This window comes from Micropterus dolomieu, linkage group LG04 (genome assembly GCF_021292245.1).
Source record: "Micropterus dolomieu isolate WLL.071019.BEF.003 ecotype Adirondacks linkage group LG04, ASM2129224v1, whole genome shotgun sequence".
Lineage (NCBI taxonomy): Eukaryota > Metazoa > Chordata > Actinopteri > Centrarchiformes > Centrarchidae > Micropterus > Micropterus dolomieu.
The window spans coordinates 12,225,113-12,251,699 of record NC_060153.1 but is presented as its reverse complement, the minus strand read 5'-3'; the positions used below and the strand labels follow the sequence as shown (position 1 = coordinate 12,251,699).

At 40.2% G+C, this 26,587-nt stretch overlaps 2 protein-coding genes across 7 annotated transcripts in view; one reads left to right on the top strand and one right to left on the bottom strand.

Annotated features, from left to right (window-relative positions):
- dlc1 (DLC1 Rho GTPase activating protein) overlaps nucleotides 1–10,215 on the bottom strand; it is a 100,065-nt gene extending 89,850 nt beyond the window's left edge. The window contains exons 1-4 of one of the 6 annotated variants that reach the window (XM_046046472.1): nucleotides 10,095–10,215; nucleotides 9,428–9,490; nucleotides 3,012–3,084; nucleotides 24–1,997 (exon numbers count right to left, since the gene is read on the bottom strand). In XM_046046472.1, the coding sequence (XP_045902428.1) occupies nucleotides 24–1,952 (1,929 nt within the window). In that variant the 5' untranslated portion in view covers nucleotides 1,953–1,997; nucleotides 3,012–3,084; nucleotides 9,428–9,490; nucleotides 10,095–10,215. Of the gene's footprint in view, nucleotides 1–23; nucleotides 2,001–3,011; nucleotides 3,085–9,427; nucleotides 9,491–9,904; nucleotides 9,927–10,094 lie in introns of those variants that run through there. The other 5 variants (XM_046046469.1, XM_046046471.1, XM_046046473.1 and 2 more) reach the window with 5 other exon arrangements.
- A 478-nt stretch (nucleotides 10,216–10,693) lies between these two features.
- On the top strand, nucleotides 10,694–22,483 carry LOC123969993 (choline transporter-like protein 1). The gene is made up of 16 exons (XM_046047826.1): nucleotides 10,694–10,946; nucleotides 11,220–11,306; nucleotides 12,320–12,462; nucleotides 13,521–13,657; nucleotides 13,885–13,978; nucleotides 14,452–14,621; nucleotides 15,249–15,338; nucleotides 15,530–15,672; nucleotides 15,936–16,122; nucleotides 19,567–19,735; nucleotides 19,870–20,026; nucleotides 20,119–20,202; nucleotides 20,309–20,446; nucleotides 20,552–20,788; nucleotides 21,789–21,863; nucleotides 22,017–22,483. Exons 1-16 carry the CDS (start codon nucleotides 10,923–10,925, stop codon nucleotides 22,038–22,040), a joined length of 1,959 nt encoding a protein of 652 aa, XP_045903782.1. The 5' UTR covers nucleotides 10,694–10,922; the 3' UTR covers nucleotides 22,041–22,483.
- Nucleotides 22,484–26,587: the final 4,104 nt, after the last annotated feature.

Genomic DNA, 26,587 nt, shown 5'->3' with positions numbered 1-26,587 from the left:
GTCAATATTAAAAATAGTCTTACCTTTCTCATGCGCACTTTGACCACATTGTCCTCTTTCTGATCTTCAGGCTCATTTGTCCCATCTAAAACTGGACTGGCGAGTTGTGTGTCACTGTAAATAACTGTGTGTGCGGCCTCATCCGTCTCCTCCATTCTAGAGACTGTGACTCTTGGCCTGTGGTGTTCCCTCTGACCATCTGCCGCTGCAGGTGACTCACTGAAGTAACAACCAAAGGCTTTTTGGTTGCCATAGAGTCCCTGTGGTGGGAGCTCATCGTTGACCTCTGCAGAGTATGGTGGCACGTTTTCTGTGTGCTGTACGGAAGCTGCATGTTTCTCATTGATGTGGGAGTGCTGAACATCTGGATTTGGGGTGAAATCCAAACTCTTTTGAGGATCCAGTACAAGGGTGTCATATGGCTCAACGTGGCTAGCTTCTGGGATTGAATCCAGTTTTGAACAGCTATTTTCCAACTGCCGAGCTATGGTATGATCCTCACAACAAGCCAACTCTTTGGACATTGAACTTTCATCAATGTTTTCCATTGGTTGACTTACGGAGGTCGTCGTTTCCACATACTGGTCTGCACACTGAGTAACGTTAGTCTGTATGGGGTCTCCTTCTGAATATCCAGTATCCAGTTTTTCAGATGGCATACAGCTGTTAACTGTCAAAGAGCAACACTGACCTTTAAAACAAATATCAGATGATGTGATTGGCCAATACCTGACTTCTGCTGCTTTCTTGCAGCTTTCCTCTCCCTGAGGCCAGTTCATTGCTGTCAGTTCAACATTATGCGGTTCCAACAGTGTCTGGTAGGATGTTTCACAACCATGCGTCTGATCCAATACCCCAGTACAGTCATGACGATCCTGCTCTCTTCCTTGAATGTCTCTTGAATGATGTTTAAGTCCTGTATTTTCATTTAGAGTTTCTGGGTCATTTAATCCATCCAGCTTGTCAGCAGAATCTGCGCTCCAGCTTTCAGTTACTCCTTTGTCACATACTTCTTCTACCACTAAAGTCACAACGGGTTTCACAGTTTTGTTAGCCTGCGACATCATATTAACTGAACTGTGCAGCACACCAACAGGTAAGGTTACACTTGCATCAGCACGGTTGGAGATGGAAATCTTCGTTTCCTCTACATCTGGAAGGTCAGTTTGAGGTTCCAGTTCAGCAGCGGAGGACTGGTTTAGTGAGGCCTCAGGGATTTCAGGAGGTCTGCTGTAACCCTCTGTATGACTCTCCTTTGTTTCCTGATGATTTGGCAGTTTGCCAGGCTGTTCACCAGCAGATTCAGACAGTGGAGGCCCATTGTTTGAGGAGATAGAGATGCATTGTTGATGTTCACGAGAGATATGTGGATTTTTAAAGGCATTATCGTCATTGCAGATGTCGTAACTCTGGCTACTCTCTGTACCAACTTCACCTTCACCATTGATAGTTTTCTCACTGTGACTGCGACTGCTGCTATCAGTTGCACAAGAAATATTTATAGTAGACAACCTACTGCGTGAGGTACAGTGAAATTCCCCAGAATTCCCAATGCTTGCGGTTTGGAAATGCTCTGATTCAGAGGCCCTTTCGGGAACGTCAACATCCACCAACTCATGAGGGCGGTGAACTAACTCTTCCTGCAAATCCAGTGGAACTTTCACATTGCTTCCCAATAGTTTCAACTGTTCTGATCCAGTATCATCATTCACAACAGAAGTTGTCACCTCAAGTGTCTGAGCCAGATCCTCTGTGGGCAGTTGGTGGCAGCCCTCTGGCATGGAGGCACACCTCGTTCGTCGACCTTGTTTGGAAGCCTCAGCTCCCATCCAAAGTGCCTCACTGTCCACCCCATGACAGCAGACCAGATCCAGGTCATCATAGCTATACTGTAATCCTGAAGGGTGAGCGACGTGCTCCTCCCAACTTCTTTTTCGTATGGCTACTGACATGGTGGACAGCCAGCGCTATCCCATGGAGAAAATGGAGAACAAGATCTGCTGCAATCGAGAAAAGAGAAATGAGGATAAGAAACAGCCGGTGTTCCCAAGTTATGAGTTTACAGTAACTGAATGTGCACATGACAATATGGTGAATAATGTTTCACTTTTAAAGTAAACAGCTGGGGAGTAGTGAGTGGAAGTTCAAGAAGGGCGTGATTATACTCCATTCACAATTCCCTGGAAAGTATAAAGCCTGCTGGATGTGTATAAGATAACAGGATTCTTAGTTATGCTAATCTAACATAGGAACTGATATCTTTTCAAGCAGAGCTGTGCCAGATTTCACATTGCAGCATGCCAACTACACTGAATGTACTTGATCTGGAACAGTTGTTTTTGCCAGTGTTAAGAAGCTTTCAGGAATAAACCCAACAAAGCTTCTTGGATTCTAAAACATTAGGATAAATATAGACGTCCCTTGTTCCTCTTTACAAGGTGAACTGTAACCGAACCAGCGTTTCCAATTTACACTTACCCATGCACCCGCAAAAATGAGAATGACTTAACTAAAGCGAGCTAAAACTGCAAATGACAGGCAGTATCTCTGAACAGATGGGTCTCCACAAGCCAACTATTATTATAATGCATACTGTGGGTTCTATCACATGAATCAAACCAAGCTTTCTACGGCGCTGTTTTTCCTCTAGGTTTGAATGAACACAGGGATTCAACAAGCAGGAATGTCCTCAATTCAAGCTGAACATTTGCTATATTTAAAAAAACAAAAACATTATGATAGAAGATTAAGAATTAAGATTCAGGATTAAGAATTAAGATTCTGGATATGCCTCCTGTATAGTACAATAGGTGATTGAAAACTAGGGTCTAACATAATTTCAATACAATTTCTCTATCATTATTCATATGTAACAAGAGCCAGTCAAATCAAGTAGCATTTTGCACATTATGTCACTGAGTTGCTTCTTACCCAACATATCTAATAGCTTCTAAAGCAGCAAAAGAAATATAAAAACTTGAGAAACATGGGTTGTTCCTCCACTTTTTCACCTTTTGTTGTTTCCTCAAGAGAAGAGCTGGATGGTATCAATTGCCATCTGCACCCTCTGGTATGAACCTGTACCTGGTTATTAAACAAGGGAGGTTACAAAAAATGTCCCATAGCAGTTGCTCCTTCAACTTGCCCTTGAACCAACAGCAAAACTGACATCCTCAATACATTTCAGATATTTTATTCTGGAGTAACAATCTCTAATTCTCCAGTGACGACAGTGTTTTCCAATATAATCCAGTAGCTAATTAAACACCAGGTGATAATCCAACAAAAAGGTTAAAGGTCCAGTATTTGCCTTGGGTACAGTTATCCTGAGATGTCTTGCAGGTTTTCTTTTCATTCATCCATCGACAGCAATGCGCCTACGTTTGGGAAATATGAATCCATCTCTTTCCAAGTGACTTGACATACGTTTTATTTTGTAAGCAGTCCTTAGTCTAGGTTTCTGTACGCCATATTCTGGACTTCAGTCAGTATCGCTGCTGTAAAACTGCCGGAAAGGCAGTGAATCCCCCAAATAGGCTGAAAGCCGGGGAGCAGTGAAAAGTCCAAAGACAACTTCCATCTTGATCACATTAGGGTTTTTGCTGACGCTGAATGCCGAAGAGTCGGGGTGGTGTAAGAGGGGCCGGGTTTTCTTTCCCCCACTCCACCCCTGCTCTCCTCCGTTCTATCCCTTTTCTCATCAGGTCCCCTCCCTGCTGGTTTTGACAGGGAGTCTGAGTCACATCCTAGGAGCCCCATCCCCCGTCTCATAACTCGCCCAGCACACTAAATGCATTTATTCACTCCAACGCCCTCTAATGTACTTTCTCTCCTCACTGTTTCAGAAACTTCCTCTCTGCTTCTTCTTTCAAAACTTTCTCTTTCCTCTTTTCAGTGGACTTTTCCTTCCTTCTTCCTTAGCTTGCTATTTCACTAGGCTGGGCAAGGCTTCCACCAGTTGGTTTTGATTAGTAACAGACAGGCTGCTTCGTAAGACCTCTGGCTATGGGCCAAGAGAGATTGCTCTAATGTTTTGGCTGTTATTTCTGAGGTGTGCTTTTTTTAAAATTGCCTTCTTGTAACTCTACAAGCATTCTTAACCAAACACGATGACACTAATGAAAAAAAACAAAGAAAGATGTCTTTACAGATACACTAATACGAGAAGAATAAGTATAAAAATATGTACGACAACAGGGACAATGATAAAAGTGCTGCCGACCTGATATATTTGTTTTATAGTAGAATATAGTAAGTATAGGAAGTAAAAATATATTAAAAGAACCCAAGTGCCAGTAATTCATTTTCTAATAAAGTCATTTGTCTATAACATTTAAAACAACAACAACAGAAAAATGTGTCTTGTAAAACAAACCAAATATCCCAGACTTCCACTTCCAGTGAAAAATCTCAAGAGCTCCAACACATTCTTATTTACATTAGCACAAAAATGCATGTTATAACATTCTAACAATAGCACCTCCATCGAAGTGCTCCATAAAGTTGTGACCTTATTTTCCAAAGCTGTGACCAAATCTACTAAGACACTTTTTCAAAGCAACAGGGACAATGCAAGCACAAGAGAAAACTGGAATGAAGCCCACTCCAGCTATCCCTGCAACCCTGGCCTCTGACCTCTGGGTCATCCAGATGTGAGGTGAGGCTCTGGTTGAGTCTTTCTTTAGGGGCCTTGCTGGGAAACTGTATACTGCCGGCAAGTTGGCTCTCTAGGGACACAGATGGCCGCTCTCAAGGGGAAGGATCCAAATTCAACAAGACTCCTCTGCAGCATGTCACATGATGGGTTCTGTGGTTATGCCGAGTGCAGTGTTACAAAATGCAGATCTTCTCGGTCACAGTAGCTTCCATGTGGATATGGGTGGTGATTGAAGTGCAGAGGCCGACACAGAGCATGACTCAGGCAATCCACTAATTACCTCCTGTGGACATCCAACACGAGCCTATAATTTAAAAGGCCAGGCCTACCCCTTCCAGTCCGACCATCCTGCACAGCCACAGGGCAACTCGTCTACGTCACAATCTGATCCACCAGCGACACTGTGCAAACTCATGTTCAATCAACAACATGTGTGAGACGAAATGCCCATCAGCAATGTCTCTGTGCTGTGTTTATGTGTGAGCCGCAAGAGAACTGAAGCATTAAAATTGGAGCATTAAAACAAAACATAGCTTCAACAAGTCATGCCAGTGGCTCTGCGAGGAACAGCTGCTTTGAGGCAGCTTTGCAGCTGCATTGAGGTAAACACAAGCATGCCAACATGCTCACAACGGCTATGGGAATATATATGATATATTCTATTGTCATTGTGTAGGTATTTGGTCATATACCACAAAATTGGACAACATTAAATGTTGATGGTGGTGCTAGAAGAAAAGGGATCACCAAAGTTCATCCCGAGGGGGACATGAATGTCTAAACCAAATTTCATGGCAATACATCCAGTAGTAATGAGAAATGAGACATTTCACTCAAAATCACAGAAGTCAACCTCATGCTGGAGCTAGACAATGAAGGCCTGTACAAAATATTGTGTCAATCCATTTAGTAGGGGTTGAAATATTTTACAGGATAAGTGAAAACTTTGACGTGCTGGTGGCACTAGAGGAAAAGGTCGGGGGATCACGAAATCAGTAGTCCGTATGTCTGTATATGCATGGTAATCCACGAAACAGTTGTTGAGATATTTCAGTCTAAACCAAAGTGGTGGAACAACCAACCAACCGACAGATTGACATTAATATCCCTAGTCTTGCCGCTAGCAAGGCTAAAAACAATTCACTCTCAGAAAAAAACTTTCCACTTATTGTACAAAAGCTTTAAATGTTTGACCATAACTTTACAAAACAGTATGAGGTGACATGAACTGCTATATTCTCTGTTTTGTGGTGGTCATTTGTGTGGATGTGTCAGCAGTCTATTTTGGAATCTGTGTAAATTACTATGTGCTGTATAAGAGAGTTATTTCAGAGTTTGTGAGTATTTATTTGCCCTGTTCAGAATCATCGTTACAGGCCAGACTCTGTCTAAGTCCCACATCACAGAGGATGACCATTCTCACAGGCATGCAGCATCATTGGTCACATGTCTAGAGCGATCACATATATGGTTAAGAAAGACCTATTCATGATTCACCCTATAATCCCCCACTGTTCAACCCCTCGACTTCTTAAGTGGAGCAGTGAGGGCCCAAAGGAAACAGCCTCACATTCCTCACTGATATAGTTTATTATTGGAAAAAATAAGCCAGTCTAAATCATGGGCATTGACGAACACACAGTGTTTGCCCATCTAGGAAAATGTAGGTGACGCTTGTGGAGAAAAAAAATACCCTGTCCCTCCTATAACTGAGTCATTTTGAGTCCCTGCACACACAAAGGCTGCTTTGAGAAGATTTTGTTGCACCCTTTTTAAGGCTTCTTTAAATAACCGCTTTCTGCTGTACTTGCCTGGTAGTTATGTGACGTTGTGAAAACAGATCTTGAGTTCATTAACACTACAAAAAAAATAACTTAACAAAATGCCAGATTCTCACATGAAGATCTAAAAATGAATAACAACAAACCACACCAAGATTCTTGCAATCATGTTCCTGTCACTTGTTATGCCCTGTGGTTAACACCTCTTTTTCAAAAGCCAGTCAACTGCATTTGAGGCCTGGATGGGAACTTGAGCAATTGAGAATCGTGAATGAAACGTCCCAATGTAGATGATGCAACTTATAATAAGAGCATTTAGAAAGAAGTTGAGGGTTGCTGTCTTAATTTAACTTTAATCATTTGTGGATTTTAACTCGCTTTGCTTGTGTGCGTCTAAATGCAAGAAGTTGTCATGGGAGAAACCGAGGGGGCCTTGGCCACTGATCATGGGTTATAGTGTTTCTGCTACCGTGGGAACAGGAAGTACAAGTTATTAAGGATACAGACCATAACAATCTCCAGGCTAAAATAATTTATCTAATCTTCTTGTGAGACGATCTGTGTGTGTGTGTGTGTGTGTGTGTGTTTGCGTGGTTGTGTTGGTGTATGGTTACAACAGAATAATATAACATGTTGTTTCGTGTGTCAAATCAAATGAGACAAACTTGCGTAATCTGGGCTTAATTTTTATGACGACAGTGGAAAATACTGTTTCACACTGTGTTCACTGTGTACCATCTTGTTCTTAATTTTTTTACTACTCTGGCATGACTAAAAGGCCTTGATGACCAGCAGTGTCACAGTGAAGGACACGAAGCCATTTTAGAAGTCGCTGCTTTTACCAGAAAATAAAAATCCTTGCTCACAGACAGACACTATTTGTGGGGAATAGCATTTGGCCAAAACCATTAGGGATGACTGTTTACTTCACATCAGTAAATATAATCATGTAAATACAAAATCACAAGCGCCATTCACTGGGGAGAAACATCACTGTCTGTTTAGGCTCTAATTATCTTGTATATTCAAAACACGAATATCCTTCTTGTGTTGCTGCTTGTAAACATGATATGCCATTTATAAATATTTGGATAAGCTTATATATTTTAAGACATATGAAATCCATATACTTAAGCTTGTTAAAACATAAGATACTAATGGAAAGAGCCTATTCCATACAAGACCTTGACGATGCCATGAAATGGAGACTTCAATGCCCCAGTAAATCCCAGTAAACTTCAAATAAAAGAAAGCCATAGCACATTTGAAGGAACTTTTTTCCTCCTCACCTCGCCTTCTTGCTCCTTTGGCTGTCGGTTCTTTTCATTCTTTTCTAAAAAGATGCTATTTCTTAAGAGAGGATGTGTGAGTCAGGATTACATTGTTGGCAAATGTGTGAATGCAGTCTATGTTCTGCTCAGACAATCTTACTTGCATCTCAATCAGACAGTTGGCAACAACAGCTGGATTTCATCTGTGTGTACGCTGACTCAAACAAAGGCCCCATAACCCTAGAAACACGTGCACCTGAGCACATTCTCACACTTCTGTAGCCGTAAAATATGTGCAAGAATGCACACAGCCTACAGATATACATAGCACTCACGTGTACATTAGTAACAAATGTGGCAAATGTTTCACAGACCTTCTAGTATACTTTAAATTGGTTTACCAAGCAGATGTTAAACTTATTTTTGACCTTTTTTTTTTAATATCCAAAGTCAATTTCAGATTTGTGATCATTTAGCCAACACTAAAACTACAATACATTTTTTGAGATATCCCACTCGATGACAAAACAACTGTCAGTACTGAGTCAAGTGGTCAAGTGATTCACAAAAAATCTATTGTGAAACTGAAAAGTGAGTAATTTATTACCGTTATTTTACTAAAAATGGATAGAAGGTTATAGTTGCAATATAAAAATGGTTTGCTTGCACTTTTGTAATCACATCATCACAGCCTCACAGCCTTCAGCTTGAATCTTGAAAGTATCTGAGGACAGATAATTTATCCTCTTGTCTTTTTGTTTATGAGGAACGATTCTTGAGCTTGGACCAGATCCTGTGAGGGCTGCGATGGTGACGTACCAAACCCCCAGGCCCCCCCACCCCACCCAGAATTCTGCTGAACATATGCTGGGCTGGCACTGACTCTTCCAGTAAGAGATCCAGGAAAACGTGTTGTCCTTGGACACCGTTGCTACAGCAGTATCAGCGGGAAATACTTGAGACCGAGAGTAAGGAGATGAGGGGCCAGGAGCTGTTTCATCATATGATGAGAGAGACATCTCTGAACACTTACTCCATGTGTGATTTCATTTTGGTTCCAAATTCCAAACATCTGCCCTTGTTCTCTCACATAGGATTCATCAGTGCAGTGTTCCTCACACAGGTTCTGGTCCTGCAAGATCTAATTATCTTTAGTCTTATTGTTGCTTTTAATTCATACTGATGTAATAAAAGCTATTATCAGGAATGAGGAGAACGTGTGTGTGTGTGTGTGTCTGAAATACAGTGTGTAAAAGGCCTACGGCTGCAGGAATTTTGCACCAGTCAGTGTAAGATTGATAAGACTTCCATAGTTAAATATTTACCTTCCTTTCCGGTCTCCTAAGCAATGCAGCAGAAACGTTTCAAGTGAAAAAAATAAAAAAATAAGACGCAACGCACCTCTTCTTCCTGAGTGGCCCACTCAGGAGGAAGTGTGCAGGTCCGGAAACGTTCGATATGAGGAGAAGAAACCTCTTGAAAATAGCAGGCAGGGGTTAATGCCTTATTGAAAAAGATGCTATTTGAAACATTTTTAAATAGTAGGCCCAACTAACTGCAGACATGGTGCAAAGAACACGTATCAAGAGTATCTGGGCAAAAGCTGCTGTTCCTATGACAAAAAATAATGATGCGCAAGAAGGCATTTTTAAGACATATAATAATACTTAAAGATACAACACAGAAACCGGAATCAGCTGGGATTCAAAATCACTAACCTTTGCCTTTGATTGGACTTGGGATTGTGTTGTCTACCCAACAGCAGGGCCACATGGGAGTGTCTGTAATTAAGCAATAAATTAGCTTTATATGGAAGAAACTGGTTGCAATAACACGACACAGACTGTTGGGGGCGACAACCCCTCACATTAATCAACGAGGGGAGATGTACCTCAGACTATAAAAATGGCATTATATGTTTAGTTTTGTAGCTACCACATTGTCAGCTCCTTTAACACACTGGGAAAAAACACGTACAGAACTGGGACATAAAAGGGGGCCAAATTGTCCACGTTAGTGCCACTCAAACTTACTTTTTTTTAATTTAACAGTTAAATAGCCTAAACGTCATGGAGACGCACGTACAACTTTAAACGTCTCAAAAGTGTAGATTTTCCAAAGGGAAAAGCAGACTGTTAATACATGAAGAAATAATTATAGCTTACAGAAACCCGCTGTTACAAAAATCTCTTTACCTGACACTAACCAGAAGCACACCTAGTGGCAGCAGTAAGGTGGCACAGTAAATTAGCAAAGTGGCAATTCACCTGGGTAACGTTAATTCTACTCAATTAAGCTTTAGTCGTATGAAATAATTTTCACAGAAACGCCTGGCAACACTATATGAATTATGTTCATTCACAATTCTTCATGGTTAACACTTACTTCACTACTCCAGTAAACGGCGCCAAACTCTACACGTGTGTTTTATCCACAAGCCTCAAGTAAGAGACATGGCTTTGCCTCTGCCTAAAGTCTACAGACCACTATGCTGCTTTCAGGGCATCTCGTAACCTTCTAAATCCTGCAAAGACTCCGCTTTAGAAGGGAAACAACAACAACTACTTCAGTAATAATAACAATAATAATAATAATCACTCAATTAAATGAGTTGCTGTAATCATTCATATGGCATAATAAAGCCTAATAATAGGCTTTGATCATAGTACTATATCGATTACTATTTAGATATGTACTACACTGCAAAGAGTCAATATATTACACATCAGCATCTTTGCCTTCCTGCAGACAAAATTTCCACTTATGATGAAGATGTTCGTTCAACAAAGCCACTGTTTCTACTGCGACATCATTGTAGAGTTTTCACAGAGCTACTCAAGTGGCAAAAAAACATAAATAAGAAAACAAAGTAAAGTTTTAATAACAACATCTCGCCAATTGCTTTGTTTATTTTCACGATAATTCGGATTTTTCCGATAGCCCATGAAGGCAGTCTATATAGACTTCTTCCGCGTTTACCTGCACCTCTGAACAGGGTGTGTCAACAGATTGGTGTGTGTTACAGAAGTGAACGGGGCATAAACAAAGCTGTTATTTTGTGTTTTTGTAACGTTATGGGTTAAAGGGTGAAATAGAAGTGGGATCGGTAAAAGGAAATGAGCTGCAAAAGCTGACTAAGTTTAACCGAAGAAAAGGCACAAAAGTTTTGTTATCGTTGAAGTTACTGAAGTTGTCTTGCTCTCCTCGTTCACAATGGGATGTTGTAGCAGCACAGAGGTAAGTCCGCTAAAACATGATGGGAGTTATGGCCGCTTTAAAACTTGAACGCTGTGTTCGCAGAGGAGTTTGAGACCGCGTGTGCAGCGACAACGTCACTTGTTCAGGAGTAGTAGCAGCAGCAGCTTGTTTTACAGCAACATCACGGTGGTTTGTCGGGTAGTTTTTGGAGCAGCTGGGTAGCTAGGCGTACTGCAACGCAACAGTGCCAATACAACAGCATCAAGGATATCTGTGTCATCTTTTAACCACATATCATTTATGCCTTGGCAGAGCAAACGTGACTGGAAACCGCTGGAGCAGCGCCGCTGCACGGATATCCCATGGCTCATCATATTCACATTGTTTTGTATTGGGATGGTAAGTCTTAAGCTGAATGTGCGTATGGACACTGAATTGCCGTTGTGTCACGGTCACCTTACTAAAGCTGGTTAAAACAGCAGCTCTGCAAAGCCCTACATTCACATTTACAGTATTTAGTTTAAACTTTTTTTTAGAGAGTTCAACGTTATAGTAATTTTGGAGACTAGTCTGTGTAGCTGTTAAAATCCATTGTGTAAAAGGTTTTTTGTCCACCATATTAATATCACTAAATATCAGTTATATTGTATTGCAATACATTGCAGCATTATCAAAATATCATAAAGTTGAATCAACACTTCGCTAAAACAGCTTCAACAAAAAGTGAACATTATAACCTTCATAGGATTTATTGCAGCCTTGTTGCATTAGACGGTATTACTTTTAGCTAGTTGTACCTAGAATAAACTGACAATTTTGTGTATTTATGCATGTCTTTCCATTACACGATTAATTGCTGTACTGACCAGTTGAGAAAATGCATAGAAATAAAGTTGGAGAACAGTGAAGTGGCACTTTATTGCAAACCATTGCTATCCTTTGCATAACAACCCTGCACCAAAGTTCAGGTTAAGTTGAAACGGATTCAGAGAGGTGCTGGTTCAACTTTATAGTAATTTTAGAGGCTATAGTTGGCTTGCTATTGAATGACATGGTGTTATACTGAGAAGTGTTCATAATACTCAGTCCAACCTGATATAAATAGGGTGGACAAATAATTGATACATAAACATTACCACCTTTTATGAAGGTAGGATTTACTGCTGGATTAGACTGCATTAGTATTAGTTACTGTAGGTTTACCATGTAACTTGTACCAAGGTGAAGGTCACACACATCTACATTTTTGATTGTGACAAATTAAAAATGATGTTTTCACTCTAGATTTTGTGGAAAACAAGCAATTGAAGATGAGTTCACGCTGCTATCTGATTATTAACATAATGAGTCATGTTAGTCATGTTATCCTGCAGATAGTTAACATCATCTACTCTAACCTATGCCCTCTACAGGTGTGTATTTGTGGCTTTTCCATCGCCACAGGAGGTGCCTCCCGATTTATCTCAGGATATGACAGTTATGGAAACACCTGCGGCCAGAATAACACCAAGATCGAGGGAGTGCCCCTCAGTGGCCGCAACATGAAAGAAAACAAGTTAGTCTGTAATGTTACAAATGCCTTAACTTGTGACATGGCGCTTTATTTACATTGAATTCATCTTTTTATTTTTATCAAAAGTGTTGCATCAAATCCCTGCTGTCCCTTTAAGTATTTTAACTTGCTCTGTTTTCCTGATTAGATCGCCTACAGTGCCAGAACATTTAGTTATAGATTCAAAACATTAAAGTACCCATGTTGCCCTCTGTAGTTAAGTGTTAGTGGCACAGGAAAAAAGCATTCAGCATTACTTTTGTGCATACATGGATTGCATCATGTGATCCTAATCTAATTTGCCACAAACAACCGGTTGCTACATTTTAAGCACTTCAGTTTACCTCCTGTTCTGGCTATCATAGCTGATAATGATCAGCTGTCCAGAGCATGGTCTACTTACTTTACACATTCCAAAAAGCAGCAACATGATTCACTCTTACACAGAGGTTAGAGACAGACAAGTGTGGAAACACGTTCAAGAAAATGCTCTGCGTTTGCACTGCCCAGAACACCCTTTTCCTTGGCTTGGTCAAGCAACTTAATTTGCATAAAAAGAAGAGAATAAGATGTCTTCAGTCTGAAGTTTAATGTAGATTAATATCACAGACACAGAGCTACAATGAGTCCTAGTCACACCGTGTTCTGCTACTGAAGTTCTTCACATAACTGAGTGAATAGCAAAGTTTAATATGATATCTCCCAAAGAAAGTCTAGCTTATTGTTATAGTCTCCGAATTCTCCTCTTGTTACAATTTATGTGAGAAGTCGTTGGTTATATCCCTCCTTTTGGGGAGTAGCTTTCCATCAGCATGCAGCCTGTAGGCCCAGTTTTACTGAAACAATGGGTCATGCTTTATTGATGGGCTGATTGCCCATGGAGGCTTTGAATAAAAGGCGTTTCTGCTACAAAGAAGGATCTGTGCGACAGAGTAGCAAATGTCACCGTCTTTCATTTTCTGCCCAGAGAGAACAGCCCCAACTGGCATAGTAATAACCAAATATACTGATATTTTGTTCAAGGAAAAAGTGTTAGAAATTCCAATTTTTCTTCCTTTCAGGTATGTTTTCTTTCTAGACCCTTGCAACCTTGACTTAGTTAACAGGAAGATCAAGTCCATTGCCCTGTGTGTCTCCAAATGTCCTGCTACTGAACTGACGACATACAGCGATTTAAAGCAGTTTGCTCTGAATAATGGTGAGAAAACTGCGCAAGCAAAACTGTTTTAGAAAAGATGTGGTTTTCTCTGTTTAACTGAGAGTTTCACTTTACTAATGTTTACAATATGTGTGTCCAAAAATGGAATATACATTGAATATCACCATAAATGCTTGCAGACTTTTTTCCCCCTGTTTTTTGTTAAGGTTTGGAATATTTCAGTGATACTGAACATGTGATCTAATTTTTGGTTTTCTTGCTGATAGGATCTGAACTCTGCTCCTATGATATTTCTCCTACAAGATACCCAAGCCATTCAGAAAGGTCCACTAAATGCCCCAAACTCCCTGTTCCACCAAGGTAATCAAGAATGTTCTTCAGGTTTTAATAATCAACTCTTGAACAAGAAAGATATTTATCACCGGACGAGACTACATTCTTACTGGCACCAGTTTCCCCTGTTTTTAATGCCATTTCTGTTATTGTTTGGAAAAGGGCACATCCAGTAAGGTGTGGTCAGGGGTTTAGTGAATCTAATGTGGGTACAATATGTTGAAACCGGGACAGCAAGTGACAGCGATGTGTGTCTGGTGTTTTATACGGGGAATTGGTATCCTTTTTAGCACTGCTGTATTTTCCTTAAAAATTTAATAATTTTACTTTTTGAAAAAAGTTGACAGTGGAGACAGGATAAGGGTTAGGGAGATGGAGAGAGGGATAGCCTGACCTACTTACACGAGTTCCAAAGTGGACCAAATAAATAACGTAGATATAGATAGTCTGCGATACTCTATAAATAACCCCATGTTCTTCATCTTTTTCATGTTCTTTAGTAAGTCTGTCCCACTGTTTCACCGCTGTGTTGCTGTGGATATCGACTGTTATGCTGAATTTGCCCAGGCATTCATCACATTTGTCAGCGACAACACTGTGCTGCGCCGGGTCGTCACAGGGGTGATGGCTAGCAAGGATATTATCATGGGTCTCTGTGTGCTGGCCTTAGGTATAACACATGGTTACAACGGTCTTACAATATGCATGTTTTAGGTAAAACATTTTGTCCAATGCCGAACAACTGGTATGTTTGGCACTGTGGCAGGAAACTGGTATTTCCTGCCACTCCCCACTGCACAAGCACAGTTGCTCATGAGGATTCAGTCGGAAGGCAACTTTCAGAAGGGAAGCTATTTTTGTCATTAAAATAACAGGAAGTGTCTGAGTGGTTACAGCCTGAAGTTTTAGCCCACAGCCATTCATTTAATGTCCGCTGTAACTCCTCCCGTTGGGACAAAAAAAAAAGAAGACAGAACTGATTTAGACATCTTTTATCTCAATTTTTAGTTCTGTCTTCTTCTATTGATTGTGAAATCTACGTTCTTCATAGCAGGACAATGTTTCCCCACACGGGACTTCTGGGCTTCCCTCACTCACTTGCTGTTTGAATTAACTGCAAACCCATGGCTTATATACTTTGCATAGTGCAGTGGGTTTTATTTCTCTATAACTTAAAGCAACATTTTATCAAACCTTAGAATGAACATGTACCATAAAATCAGCACTTGTAACTTTTTCCATGTTAGCAGTGTTTGATGTACTCATATGATATACTGTGTATTTTTTTTTTTTTCAGTTCTGTCCCTGATCATGATGGTTGTCATTCGTTACATCTCCAAAGTACTGGTATGGATTTTGACGGTTCTGGTAGTCGTCGGGTCTATAGGTAACTTTTAAAAGCAATGTACAGGTTCTAGTGCTCTTCCACCTGCCCACCTAATTCATTTTGACATTATAAAATATGTTCTTGTTTTATTCTGGTGCGCTCAATTACATTACCTTGATCACAGACAGCAGTGCAGGATGTTTTTACATTCAGGTTATATTTGAACTCTTTTCTGCGCTGGTCTTTTGCAGGTGGGACAGCAGTCCTCTGGTGGCTCTATGTGGACCACAGGACTGCCGTTAACAATAGCACCATATCTGTGAGTGGAAAAGAAGTGGCCTTAGACAATGTGAAGGCCCTGCTTGTGTATGCAGTTGGTGCTACAATTTTCACGGTATGTCTGAGTGCACAGGTACTGTATGTGTGCATCCATATGGTGATGGTGCATATCCTACATCACTAGATAGTAATACATGTTTTTAATGGTTTCACAAAGTACATATAATACGCTTACTTGCTAGCTTGTGGGATTTAGACACGGTTAGATAGGACAGTTACATTTATGTCTTTTTCCTGATGTGGCAGGAAAGTTATCTGTTCAAATTGAATTCCACAACAGTAGCTCATTTCAGTGATTTCATTTATCTTACCCTCCAGGTAGTTCTCCTGATAGTGATGTTCTTCATGAGGACACGTGTGGCTCTCACCATCTCTCTGTTCCATGTGGCTGGTAAAGTGTTCATCCACCTTCCCCTGCTGGTCCTTCAGCCTTTCTGGACCTTCCTCTGCCTCATGCTCTTCTGGGTCTACTGGATGGCTGTGCTCCTCTCTCTTGGGACTTCAGGTGAGGACAAAGGCTAGTGGGAAACTCCAGTGCTGGTCGATTTTATTGTTTTTCTGTAATTTATTTCAAAAAGTGATACACTCGCACATTCTAACAACTAGTATGTTTTGGACAGTGAACACATCAGTCAGATGTCATTCGTTAGATGTCATTACACAAAGTGAAATATTTCAGGCCTTTATTTTGTTTTAAATGTGATTATTACTGCTTACAGCTCATGGAAATCAAAAAGTCCAATATCTCAAAATATTAGAATAAAGAATTTATTGTACAGAAATGTCGACCTGAAAAGAACCTTTAACCTCTGTCTGGTTCAGTACACACAGCCGCAATCATGAGGAAGACTTATGACTTGACAGTTGTCCAGAAGACACTCATTCACACCCTCCACAAGGAGGGTAAGCTGTAGAAGGTCATTGCTGAAAAGGCTGGCTGTTCAGAGTGCTGTATCAAAGTATATTCATGGAAGGTTCACTGGGAGGATTCAAGAAAATGCTCTGCGTTTTCACTGCCCAGAACACCCTTTTCCTTGGTGTGATAGGAAGAGGTGAACAAGCAATCTTGAGAGGATTGTCAATCAACGCCAATTCAAGAACCTGGGGGAGATTCCCAAGGAGTGGAGTGAGGCTGGAGTCAGTGCATCAAGAGCCACCACACACAGACGGGTCCAGGAAATGTACTACAAGTGTCGCCTTCCTAGTGTCAAGCCACTCCTGAACCAGAGACAACGTCAGAAGCGTCTGACCAGGGCAAAGGAAGAAAAAAACTGCACCGTTGCTAAATTCTGCTTTTCATTTGGAAATCAAGGTCCCAGCGTCTGGAGGACGAGTGGAGAGGCACAGAATCCAAATAAGCAAAACTCCAGCCTGGTGATGACCCATAGAGAGAGGCAGCTGGATCAGAGCCAAAGTAGCGCATTTTCTAATTAATTTAACCCTAACAAAACTAAAGATCGATCCGAACCGTGCGTTTTGTGACAAGTTGCTTCACTATTGAAGTGGATCGGGGGGGGGTAAATTTTGTCCCGGGGATAAAAAGTATTCAGCAGAGGTAGGGATATAAAACCAGAAGGGGGGAAATCCCACGCATTCCCACACATCCCCACGCAAATTGCACCCTGCCTGTAATGCATTATTTTATATCTTGGTGGGTTGGCTCATCTGGACTATCATACCAAAGAAAATGAAGAAATTTTCAAACACTATCACATCTAGTGCATCAAGTATGACCACTGACAGGACAATGTAAGCCTCACTGTAAATTATTTTCAGAAACACAAAGTAGTACTGACAGCCAAAATTTCAGCTTGTGGTAAAACGATGCATCGTTTTTAATGGGCATTTAGCATGTGAAAGTACAAATTACTAGTTCAGGGCAGTAAAATGTTAAAAGTTTACCTGCTGATCTGAGCTTCCCTGCTGTTACCGTTTCATTACCAATAATATTCATCATCTGTCTCAGGAAGGTAACCGCACATTTCTGTCTGCATAACAAATCCATAACAGGCTGGAGAAGAACTACATGAAGTTACAATCCAATTACATATCTTTTCTACCAGCGCAGTAAAGTTTAGCTGGCTGATCTGAGCTTTGATGCTGGAAGCTGATGTTTTATTGCCAATTAGCGATCAGCTGTTTCTCACGAACATAACGTACAAAGCCAAAACAGATCCCTGGGGAGAGAGAGAGAGAGAATCACTGCATGAAATTAATCCAACTAACATAACACCACAAGCCAAAGCTCAGCGCTGGAGAATAAACCAATCCAACTAACAATACATTTTTTCTACCAGTCAGTAAAAGTTTAGCTGGCTGATGCTTCCATGCTCTAAGTGAATGTTACGGTTTTATTGCCAATTAACGTTACTGATCAGCTGATTGTCTGGGTAAGTGACAGGTGTCCTGCCGAAAAGTGATGTTTGGTAGGCCTATGTGTAATATCTTTTGTTTATATTTGGAAAACGGGCTGTAGCCTAATTAACATGACTTACTGCCAACTTAGATATAAAATGAAGACAATTTTGCAATTATCCTTATGACTCTGCATTATTTTACTTGCTGTGTAGGCCTACCAACCAATCCGCTCTTTACCTGTTATAATACCTTTAAATGGCCAATACAACACTTAAAATGCAGTATTTCATCCATATTTGACAACACTGACAGGGGAAACATGTCAGGGCTCTCTGTGATTATGGCCAGCTTCTAGCTAAAGCTGTCAAACAACAGTTTTCATTTGCATCGCTAAAGTCTGACAAACAGAATTAATTACCTGTCCCGCAAGAAACGGGACAACTTCAGCTCTGCTTTGAAACATCTGTCCCACATTAACGTTATACAGCCTTCCATCTGGGAAAATCCACAAAATCCGTGATTTCTGCCGTCAGCTGTCTGTCCCGACTCCGTGTGGCTGTCGGCTCCCCTGCTAAATAACAGGTTTGTGCTCCTTCATTTGTCCAAATGTCACTTATCATCTTACTTCTAATTAACCAGAAGACTACTCGGAGACTGTATATTACTTAGTCCCTTTTCTTCTTTGTACGTATTCAATGTAGTGACGGGCATCTACACTACCGGAATTACACAAGCAGAAGAAGAACGCCGTGATGACGAAACGCCTCTGTGGCGCTGTTTGTTCTTTGGCGGCTACGGTAGAAACATGACAAAATACAGCGACCTCCACAGCAGGGGGTGCCTGCGATTATGTAGATATAAATGTCTCATTCTAAGGTAATAAAAACTTAATGGTTATGTTATGTCAGGTCTTTATGCACCACTGAAAACCTCACCTCTTATATTGCATTTCTGTCAATAGAGTCTCAGAAATATTACACACTGGACCTTTAATTATTCTAATAATCTAATATTTTGAGATACTGTTTTTTGATTTCCATGAGCTGTAAGCCGTAATCACTTTTCCACAATATTAACAATTTTTGAGATGTATGGGAATAGTTTTTATTGTTTATGCAGTTTTGCTCGTTTCTAGCATCAGGAGTGTTAATGGTACCATTCCCAAACAAGCCGAATATTAAGTTTGTTACTTGTGACATTTTGTCTTGGTTTCATGGCATGACTAAACTCCCACATTAGGAATCTTGTGCCAGTCTCGTGATGTGGGAGGATGGAGTCAAAGAACAGCTTCTCTCTTCGTCTCCCACTTCACTTTTCTACAGCTGATTTATAATTTCAGAAGGGTAGTATTTAAAACAACAGCCCAGCACAAATAAAGTCTGGACATCACATGTTCTTGCTTTTATGTTTACTGTTTTTGGGGGTGAAATTTTAGTTTAGTAAAAGTCAGACAATTTTATTGCACTTGTTTCCAGGTGGATTGCTCAAAAATATTAAGGCTACAGAAGAAGCACTCGTATGTATGTAATGTAATATGACACTGACTGAAATGGAAAACACCAAACCAAACTCATTTTGTATTCTCTTACAGGGACCCCGGTAAAGAACAACTCTACAGGTGTGGTTGAATATCAAATGCAAGGCCCTCTTCAGTACTTGGTGTGGTATCACGCTGTAGGACTCATCTGGATCAGTGAGTTCATTCTTGCCTTCCAGCAGATGACCATTGCTGGTGCTGTGGTCACCTACTACTTCACAAGGTAGGAAAGAAGTAACAGAAAATGTATATTTAACCACATGGGAGGCTTAATGTTTTTCTTTGCTGTCATGTTTATTTGATAAATCAGTTTTTAGGCTGTATAATTTCAATTGTGTCTTCTCCCTCTATCCTAAGGAATAAGTCCCAGATGCCAGCAACTCCCATCCTCTCCTCCATGGTGCGTACCATCCGTTACCATCTGGGTACTCTGGCCAAAGGCTCCTTTATCATCACGCTTGTTAAGATACCTCGTCTCATCCTAACATATATTCACAGCCAGCTCAAAGGAAAGGTGAGCTGTGAAATTATGCAAAGTGAATTTAAAAATGCTACAAACTCAAAAACTTTAATGAGATTTGTTAACCTGTCCTTCATTTTCCATAGGAAAACGCCTGCGCTCGTTGCATGCTGAAAGCTTGTGTCTGCTGTTTGTGGTGTCTTGAGAAGTGTCTCGCGTACTTAAATCAAGTAAGTCATTTCAGGTTGGTGAAGGAGGAAAATAAATTCTGTACTGTACAATGGAGACAAGAACCCAAGCATTTACAGTGTACTTGTCCGTATCGCATTATTTCAGAATGCATACACTGCCACAGCCATCAACAGCACCAGTTTCTGCACCTCTGCCCGTGACGCTTTCCTTATCCTGGTGGAGAATGCTCTCCGAGTGGCTGCCATCAACACTGTGGGCGACTTTGTCCTCTTCATGGGAAAGGTACCGCTCAAACAAATTTGCAGGGGTTTTTTTGTATGTGTGATACTCTCCCAAACAAACTGATCATAATATGTTTTCTAACTTGTCTTGTATCTAAACTCTCAGGTGCTTGTAGTCTCCTGCACAGCCTTTGCTGGCGTCCTGGCTCTGAATTACCAGAGGGACTACACAGTGTGGGTCCTGCCTCTCCTCATTGTCTGTCTGTTTGCCTTCCTGGTGGCTCATTGCTTCCTTTCTGTCTTTGAGAATGTGGTCGACGTTCTCTTCCTCTGCTTCGCTGTGGACTCCAAGTATAATGATGGTAGCCCTGGACGCGAGTACTACATGGACAAGGAATTAATGGTGAGAGGATAGTGTGTATGAAGAGGCTACAAAGACTACTAACTGATGTTGTAACAAATAATCATTTCATCCCAGGCCTTATGCAAGAACCTCATACGAACAGATTTATACTTTAGTGGCACGTACGGGTCATGTACAGACAGTCTGCCTTTCTTCACAGGGCAAAAGCACTCGTTTGACTTTAGAATCATAATGCCTTAATCTGAAAGAATTTCGAGATGCTTCTAAAAGTTACTAAGAAACGATATATAATGTTTAAAATGTTGACCTCCGTGTTGTTTGTTTTTGGCATACTTTCACACAGCAACTTTTAAATTTCGGTAATCAAATCCTCACTCCAACAGCTGCGTCTGTGTCTTTATGCAGGTGGCTGTGCAGGATCACCAGTCCAGTAACAGTATAACATCAGCTACTGTAGACTATAATATCATCTCATTTAATATCTTGACCACCTCTCATCTTAGTCATGGACCGCGTTGCTTTAGAAAGACATTTTATAGCATCTATAGCTTGTATGCATCATGTCAAACCATTCACTCTTTATGGCCGTCACAGCGCAGCCCTGCTCTGATTACACATCCTTGGCAGTTGTATTTTCTAATTATTTTGGTCCCCTAATACCACGACTGAATGTGTCCAAAAGCAGACTTGAACTGGCGCGGTGGGAAATTCTTCTTTTGGTAACGTGGTTGTGGATGAAACCTTAAAAAAATAAATAAATAAAAAAAAAAATATATATATATATATGAATAGTTGGCAACTCGGTGGAATCCAAAAAAGGGTATTCGTAGTTGTTGTTTTTGATTTCTTGGACCTATGAACTTTAAGGGCTGATTCTTTACCATAACCCTTTTATTCTTAACAATATACAAAAACCATCCATGTATAACTGGTTCATCACAGGGCTGACACATGGAGACAAACTATGCAAGAACCACATTCTTTTAAATAAAGTGACAGTAAAATAACTGGTCTACAACTCTGTATTTCCCCTTCCCAGGAATTTGTTGAGAACAGTAAAAAAATGGGTTCGTACAAGCCAGGTGATGGAGATGGACGGGAGTTAAAGTCCATGGTGAGTTGAAAAATCTATATATTCTTCTCACCAATATGATGTATGTAAGCTGTTTCAGCTGAAAGCTGTTGGGTTCATCTCTGTTACCTCGTGTGTGTGTGATTCTAATAGTGTGCGTTTTGTGGCTGTAAATTATATATGTATGTCTTGCAGACTCGTGGAGGGACTCTTGCTTGACCAAGTCGGAAAGACTGCCAAAACTCCAAAGCTTAACTCAGAGTTTACCAACATTTTACTCCAGGGACATCACTAAGATTTACTTCATCCAGAAGCTACACACAGTCTCACTAAAAGATGCATTGGGTTTTATTTTTTTATTTTTTGTATAGAAAGATTGATTGCAAATTTAAAGTTTGACATTAATAACTTCAATATGACATACTTTCCTTTTGTGTTTTTTGTGAGTTTGTTATGCTATTAATAGGTTTTTTCCTATATAACTTGAGTTTTCTCTTTTACTACATTTTAAATAATATGAACGATTTAACATGGTTTAACATTTTTTGTTTTTGTTACATAATTATTTTTAGCTAAAGTGTGGTGTACATTTTAAAAAGGCTGTCCAAGTTGTTTTTTAACTTCTCAAATTTTATACTTGAATAAATTAAAACAGACTTTTATTGTTGATATTTTCTCTACATCTATAAAGAAAATACTAGCTCAGACAAAATCACGTCACGTCTTCTTTCTAGCGAGCATGTGCTGTCTCAGTAGTCAATATTTAATTCTGGCAATTACACTTGTAGTCAGCAGGGGGCAGCATTAGGATTTAGGATATTCTACAGATGTGTGTTGAGGACATCACTGTCAAGTTCTTGTAACAACAGTTTTTTCTGAATGCTTAAATACTAACAGTCATTTGTCAAATTGAATGCACATTCTCTGCTTTGCACTCATTTTGTAATTTTATAACACACTTTTTGCAACACTTTAAATACAACTCAATGCTTTACACTAAGTTTGCAGTTCAATAACACACTTCTGGCATTACACACTAACCAATGAGAAAATACTTTTTGATTTTTAGTTCACATACCAATCAGAGCTGAAGCACTACATGTAAATAGGCCCCAGGCAAAAATTCCATTTGGCTTACAATGGAGGCTTTAGAGTGGTGAAAATAAGAGGAGGGAATGGGCGAGGAGGTAAAGATGAGGAAGAGAAAGAGGAGGACAGGGTGCGATCAAGTAGCATGGGGGAGAAGGAGAGGAAGAGGAAGGGCAGTCAGGAACATAACTGATTAAATCAGAGCAACTGAAGATAACCATGTTGTCACCCATGAGATGAGCCTGAGGGAAGCCACAGGAGTGCCCTCAGGGAGGCTGGGCAATGGATTCCACCAAATCGGAGCGCCTGTTGCACAACAGTTGCCGGTATCATCTGGTTATTTTGAAATAAGAACTGGTAAATAACTGTAGGTGCTGTAAAGCACTGGTACTGGTTCAGTAATATGAAGTGGAATGACAAGGATCTGTCACTACAGGAAAACCAATCAAATATATTTACAGAATTGCAAGAAAACCAGTATCTGGTTCACTGTTCAACTCAGAGCTGGAGATACACATATGGTCATTGCAAATAACTGCATCACATTCAGTGAATTACAGGACAACATACTGCCAGATAACAGAATGTTCCAAAACATCAACAGAGTCTCTCTGCATTGAGTCCATATTAATGCCTATGGATTTAGAATGGGATGTCATAAAGGTAATGTGTAGTTGAAGTCCCAAAGTGCAGCCCAAGTTTTGTAAAAGATTTCAGGTGGTAGGAATTAATGATGTTCAAAGAAAATATAGGCCTTCATGTTGTTGCTATTGTCCTCAAATGCAACACAGAACAATTCATTGACACAAAAGAGGGCAACTTTCCTCCAAATGATCTGGCAAGACCAACTCTAACCACCTGGGGGCAGCAGAACGTGTAAAATGGATGACATGCCCATTGCGTATTCACTGTAGATGGCATGTCCTTCAAAAAAATAATGAGAAGGAAATTATATCTTAACCTCATACGAGGACTAATAAGTTTAGAGTTCTCTTTATCTACTCAAGGAAATATTTGATTTAGCCATTTTGATTTCTCATCACCATCCATCCATCCATCCATCGTCAACCGCTTATCCTGCGTACAGGGTCGCGGGGGCTGAAGCCAATCCCAGTTTACATCGGGGGAAAGGCGGGGTACACCCTGGACAGGTCGCCAGTCCATCACAGATTTCTCATCACTTCATTCCATATTTAGTGACCTGATTTAGAAAAGCTGAAACCTCATTGAAGTAGGTTAGGGTAACTTCTGGTACACTGGGTGAAAATGTTTAGAACGGAGTTTTTATGAAATGTATTTGTATAAATATTTGAATCAAATATAGAATTGTTCTCCTTTCAAAATCTGAAATTTTTGAAGTTAGGATACCTTGTAGATTAGAAATGTTTTTGATCACCATGGAGTCACCATGACATGACTTTATTCTGATTCCCCATGAGTGTAATCACAATCTCCTGACGTATAGATCACTGCCTCATCCCCTCCAGTTTCTTTCCAGTCCAGCATTGACCACACAAGAATAAAGCCACTAAGCAGTTAGAGGTTATTGATGGGAAAGCACTCTCTGCACACCGCTGCCTGCCTCCTTAAAATACAGCAATCCAGAGGAAAAACCGCTCAATGGTTGGTAGTGAGTCACACCAAAGTGATTCTGTAGTACTTAGAGAACACTAACCGTTCCTGGAAGCCCTTTGTCATTGGATAGAAAGACAGGAAAACATGTTCTGGTGGAGGACGCCTGAGCAGGAAGCAGTAAGATTTGGGCCTGAATGGGAATGCTTTTAAAATTACTGGAATTTCTTTATGTAATTATGCTTCTGATTATGTCGGATATATATAGTGAACAAAGCAGGCAGGCTTGGACATGTGTAAATTGGCTTATTGACCCAAATTAATCAAAACCTATTTTACATGTACTTTGAAATAAGACCACAGTGATGAGATTTCTTTAAATAAGCATACTGTAAAATATCTGCAGGCATATTTATTGGAGCTTCTCAGAATACATCCTAAATTAAAACCACATACATGTCTTTTTTTTAGTCCTTTGTTGATATTTTTAAACCTCTGTCTCTTCATATTTTGGAGTGCATGTGCATTTTACTCACTTTGTGGGACAGGTACTGTATATCATCATACAGTGTTCTCAGCACAGGCCATGTATGAAATAATCATTTGCTTCTTGACAGAAGCTCTAAAGCTCTGATTCAACTGGTAAATAGTTTAAAACCATTAAACCTGCTCTGTGCCCGTCCCTATATGGATGTCTATTGTTTACGCTGACTCAGGCGCAGTAATATGAGTCTGCTAAGTGTGTGTGTGAGTGTGTGTGTGTGTGTGTGTGTCAGTGTATTGACCAACAGTGACTTAACCATTTAAGTAAGCCGTACTGCCTCCTCAGCATTGCCCTGGAAGCTCAACTCAGACCTTTTCAATTCTGCTTACATTTAGTACACAAACAAGACTTCAACAATGAAAAGGGCTCACTATGCTCCTGCCGACATGCAAACAGAGAGCGAAGATGTTTAAAAACAATCCGAAAGTAATGACTGAGATCAGAATTATCACTATAAGAGAAAAAGAACACACCCATACACGTGTCGTGTGACAATCATCTCACCTACCAGTGTATTTTATAGTAGGGCTGGGTTGTATGGTGGGAATATGGTATCGATTGAATGGCATTAATAATATACAATTTTTTATTAATAACATACACAAGATACTGTCACAGGATATCATGATGTGACAAATGCATACAAAAAAAGATTTTAAACTGGGGCTGAGGTTCAATGATCATTCGTGACCTAGAAGTGGAGATCCATTCACAATCTCATGAGCAAGAAGTCCTCAAAAAATGGAAATTTGAATATGTACATTTCAGTAACAGCTCTGCAAACTACATCTGCTGATCCAGTAATATGATCGAAAAGCTGAAAACTTCACTACTAAATGGATTTTGAATTGGTTGTTGAATTGATTTTGATGGACATTGAACAGAGGTGGTTCCGCTAATGCTATGCACATTGAAATTATGTCTTATTTCAATATATTATGTCTAATAACACAAACTTGGCAGGTGATCCACCAAACACATCATAGAGCAACAATGCTTCATCATGTATCTGAGTGTGGAAGTGATAAAAAAGAACCTGCGTCATAGAGTATTGCTTATCCAAGAAACTTGATTTCCTAAATCATAAGTGCTTCCTGCAAATTGAGGCATTTCCCATCAGCGCTCAGTCATACTGTCTCCACATACACTGGCAGAATCCTTTTTATTGCTGGACTGTCTCCAAACAACAGGCTTCACTGTGTTAACATTAGCCATTGAGATGGTATCGCTCCACATTTCATTGGAGAGCACACACAGGCAGCAGAAAAGTGTGTGTGAAAATGAACATTCGATATTTACCCAGTGACTTCCCTATCTGGAGCTGCTGACGGGTCCTGTTGCCAACACACACACACACACACACACACACACACACACACACACACACACACGCAAAGATTAACGCATTATGTGAGTTCCTGCAGCCTGCTTAAACTGGGCTGTGTAAAAACAAAACAAACAAAAAAACTGTTGCGGGAAAAAAATTGCAGGTTAAGGAATATGCTTTTTTTCCTGTGCTACTTCATTTAGTGTTATGTGTTTTGCTCTACATGTGTTTATG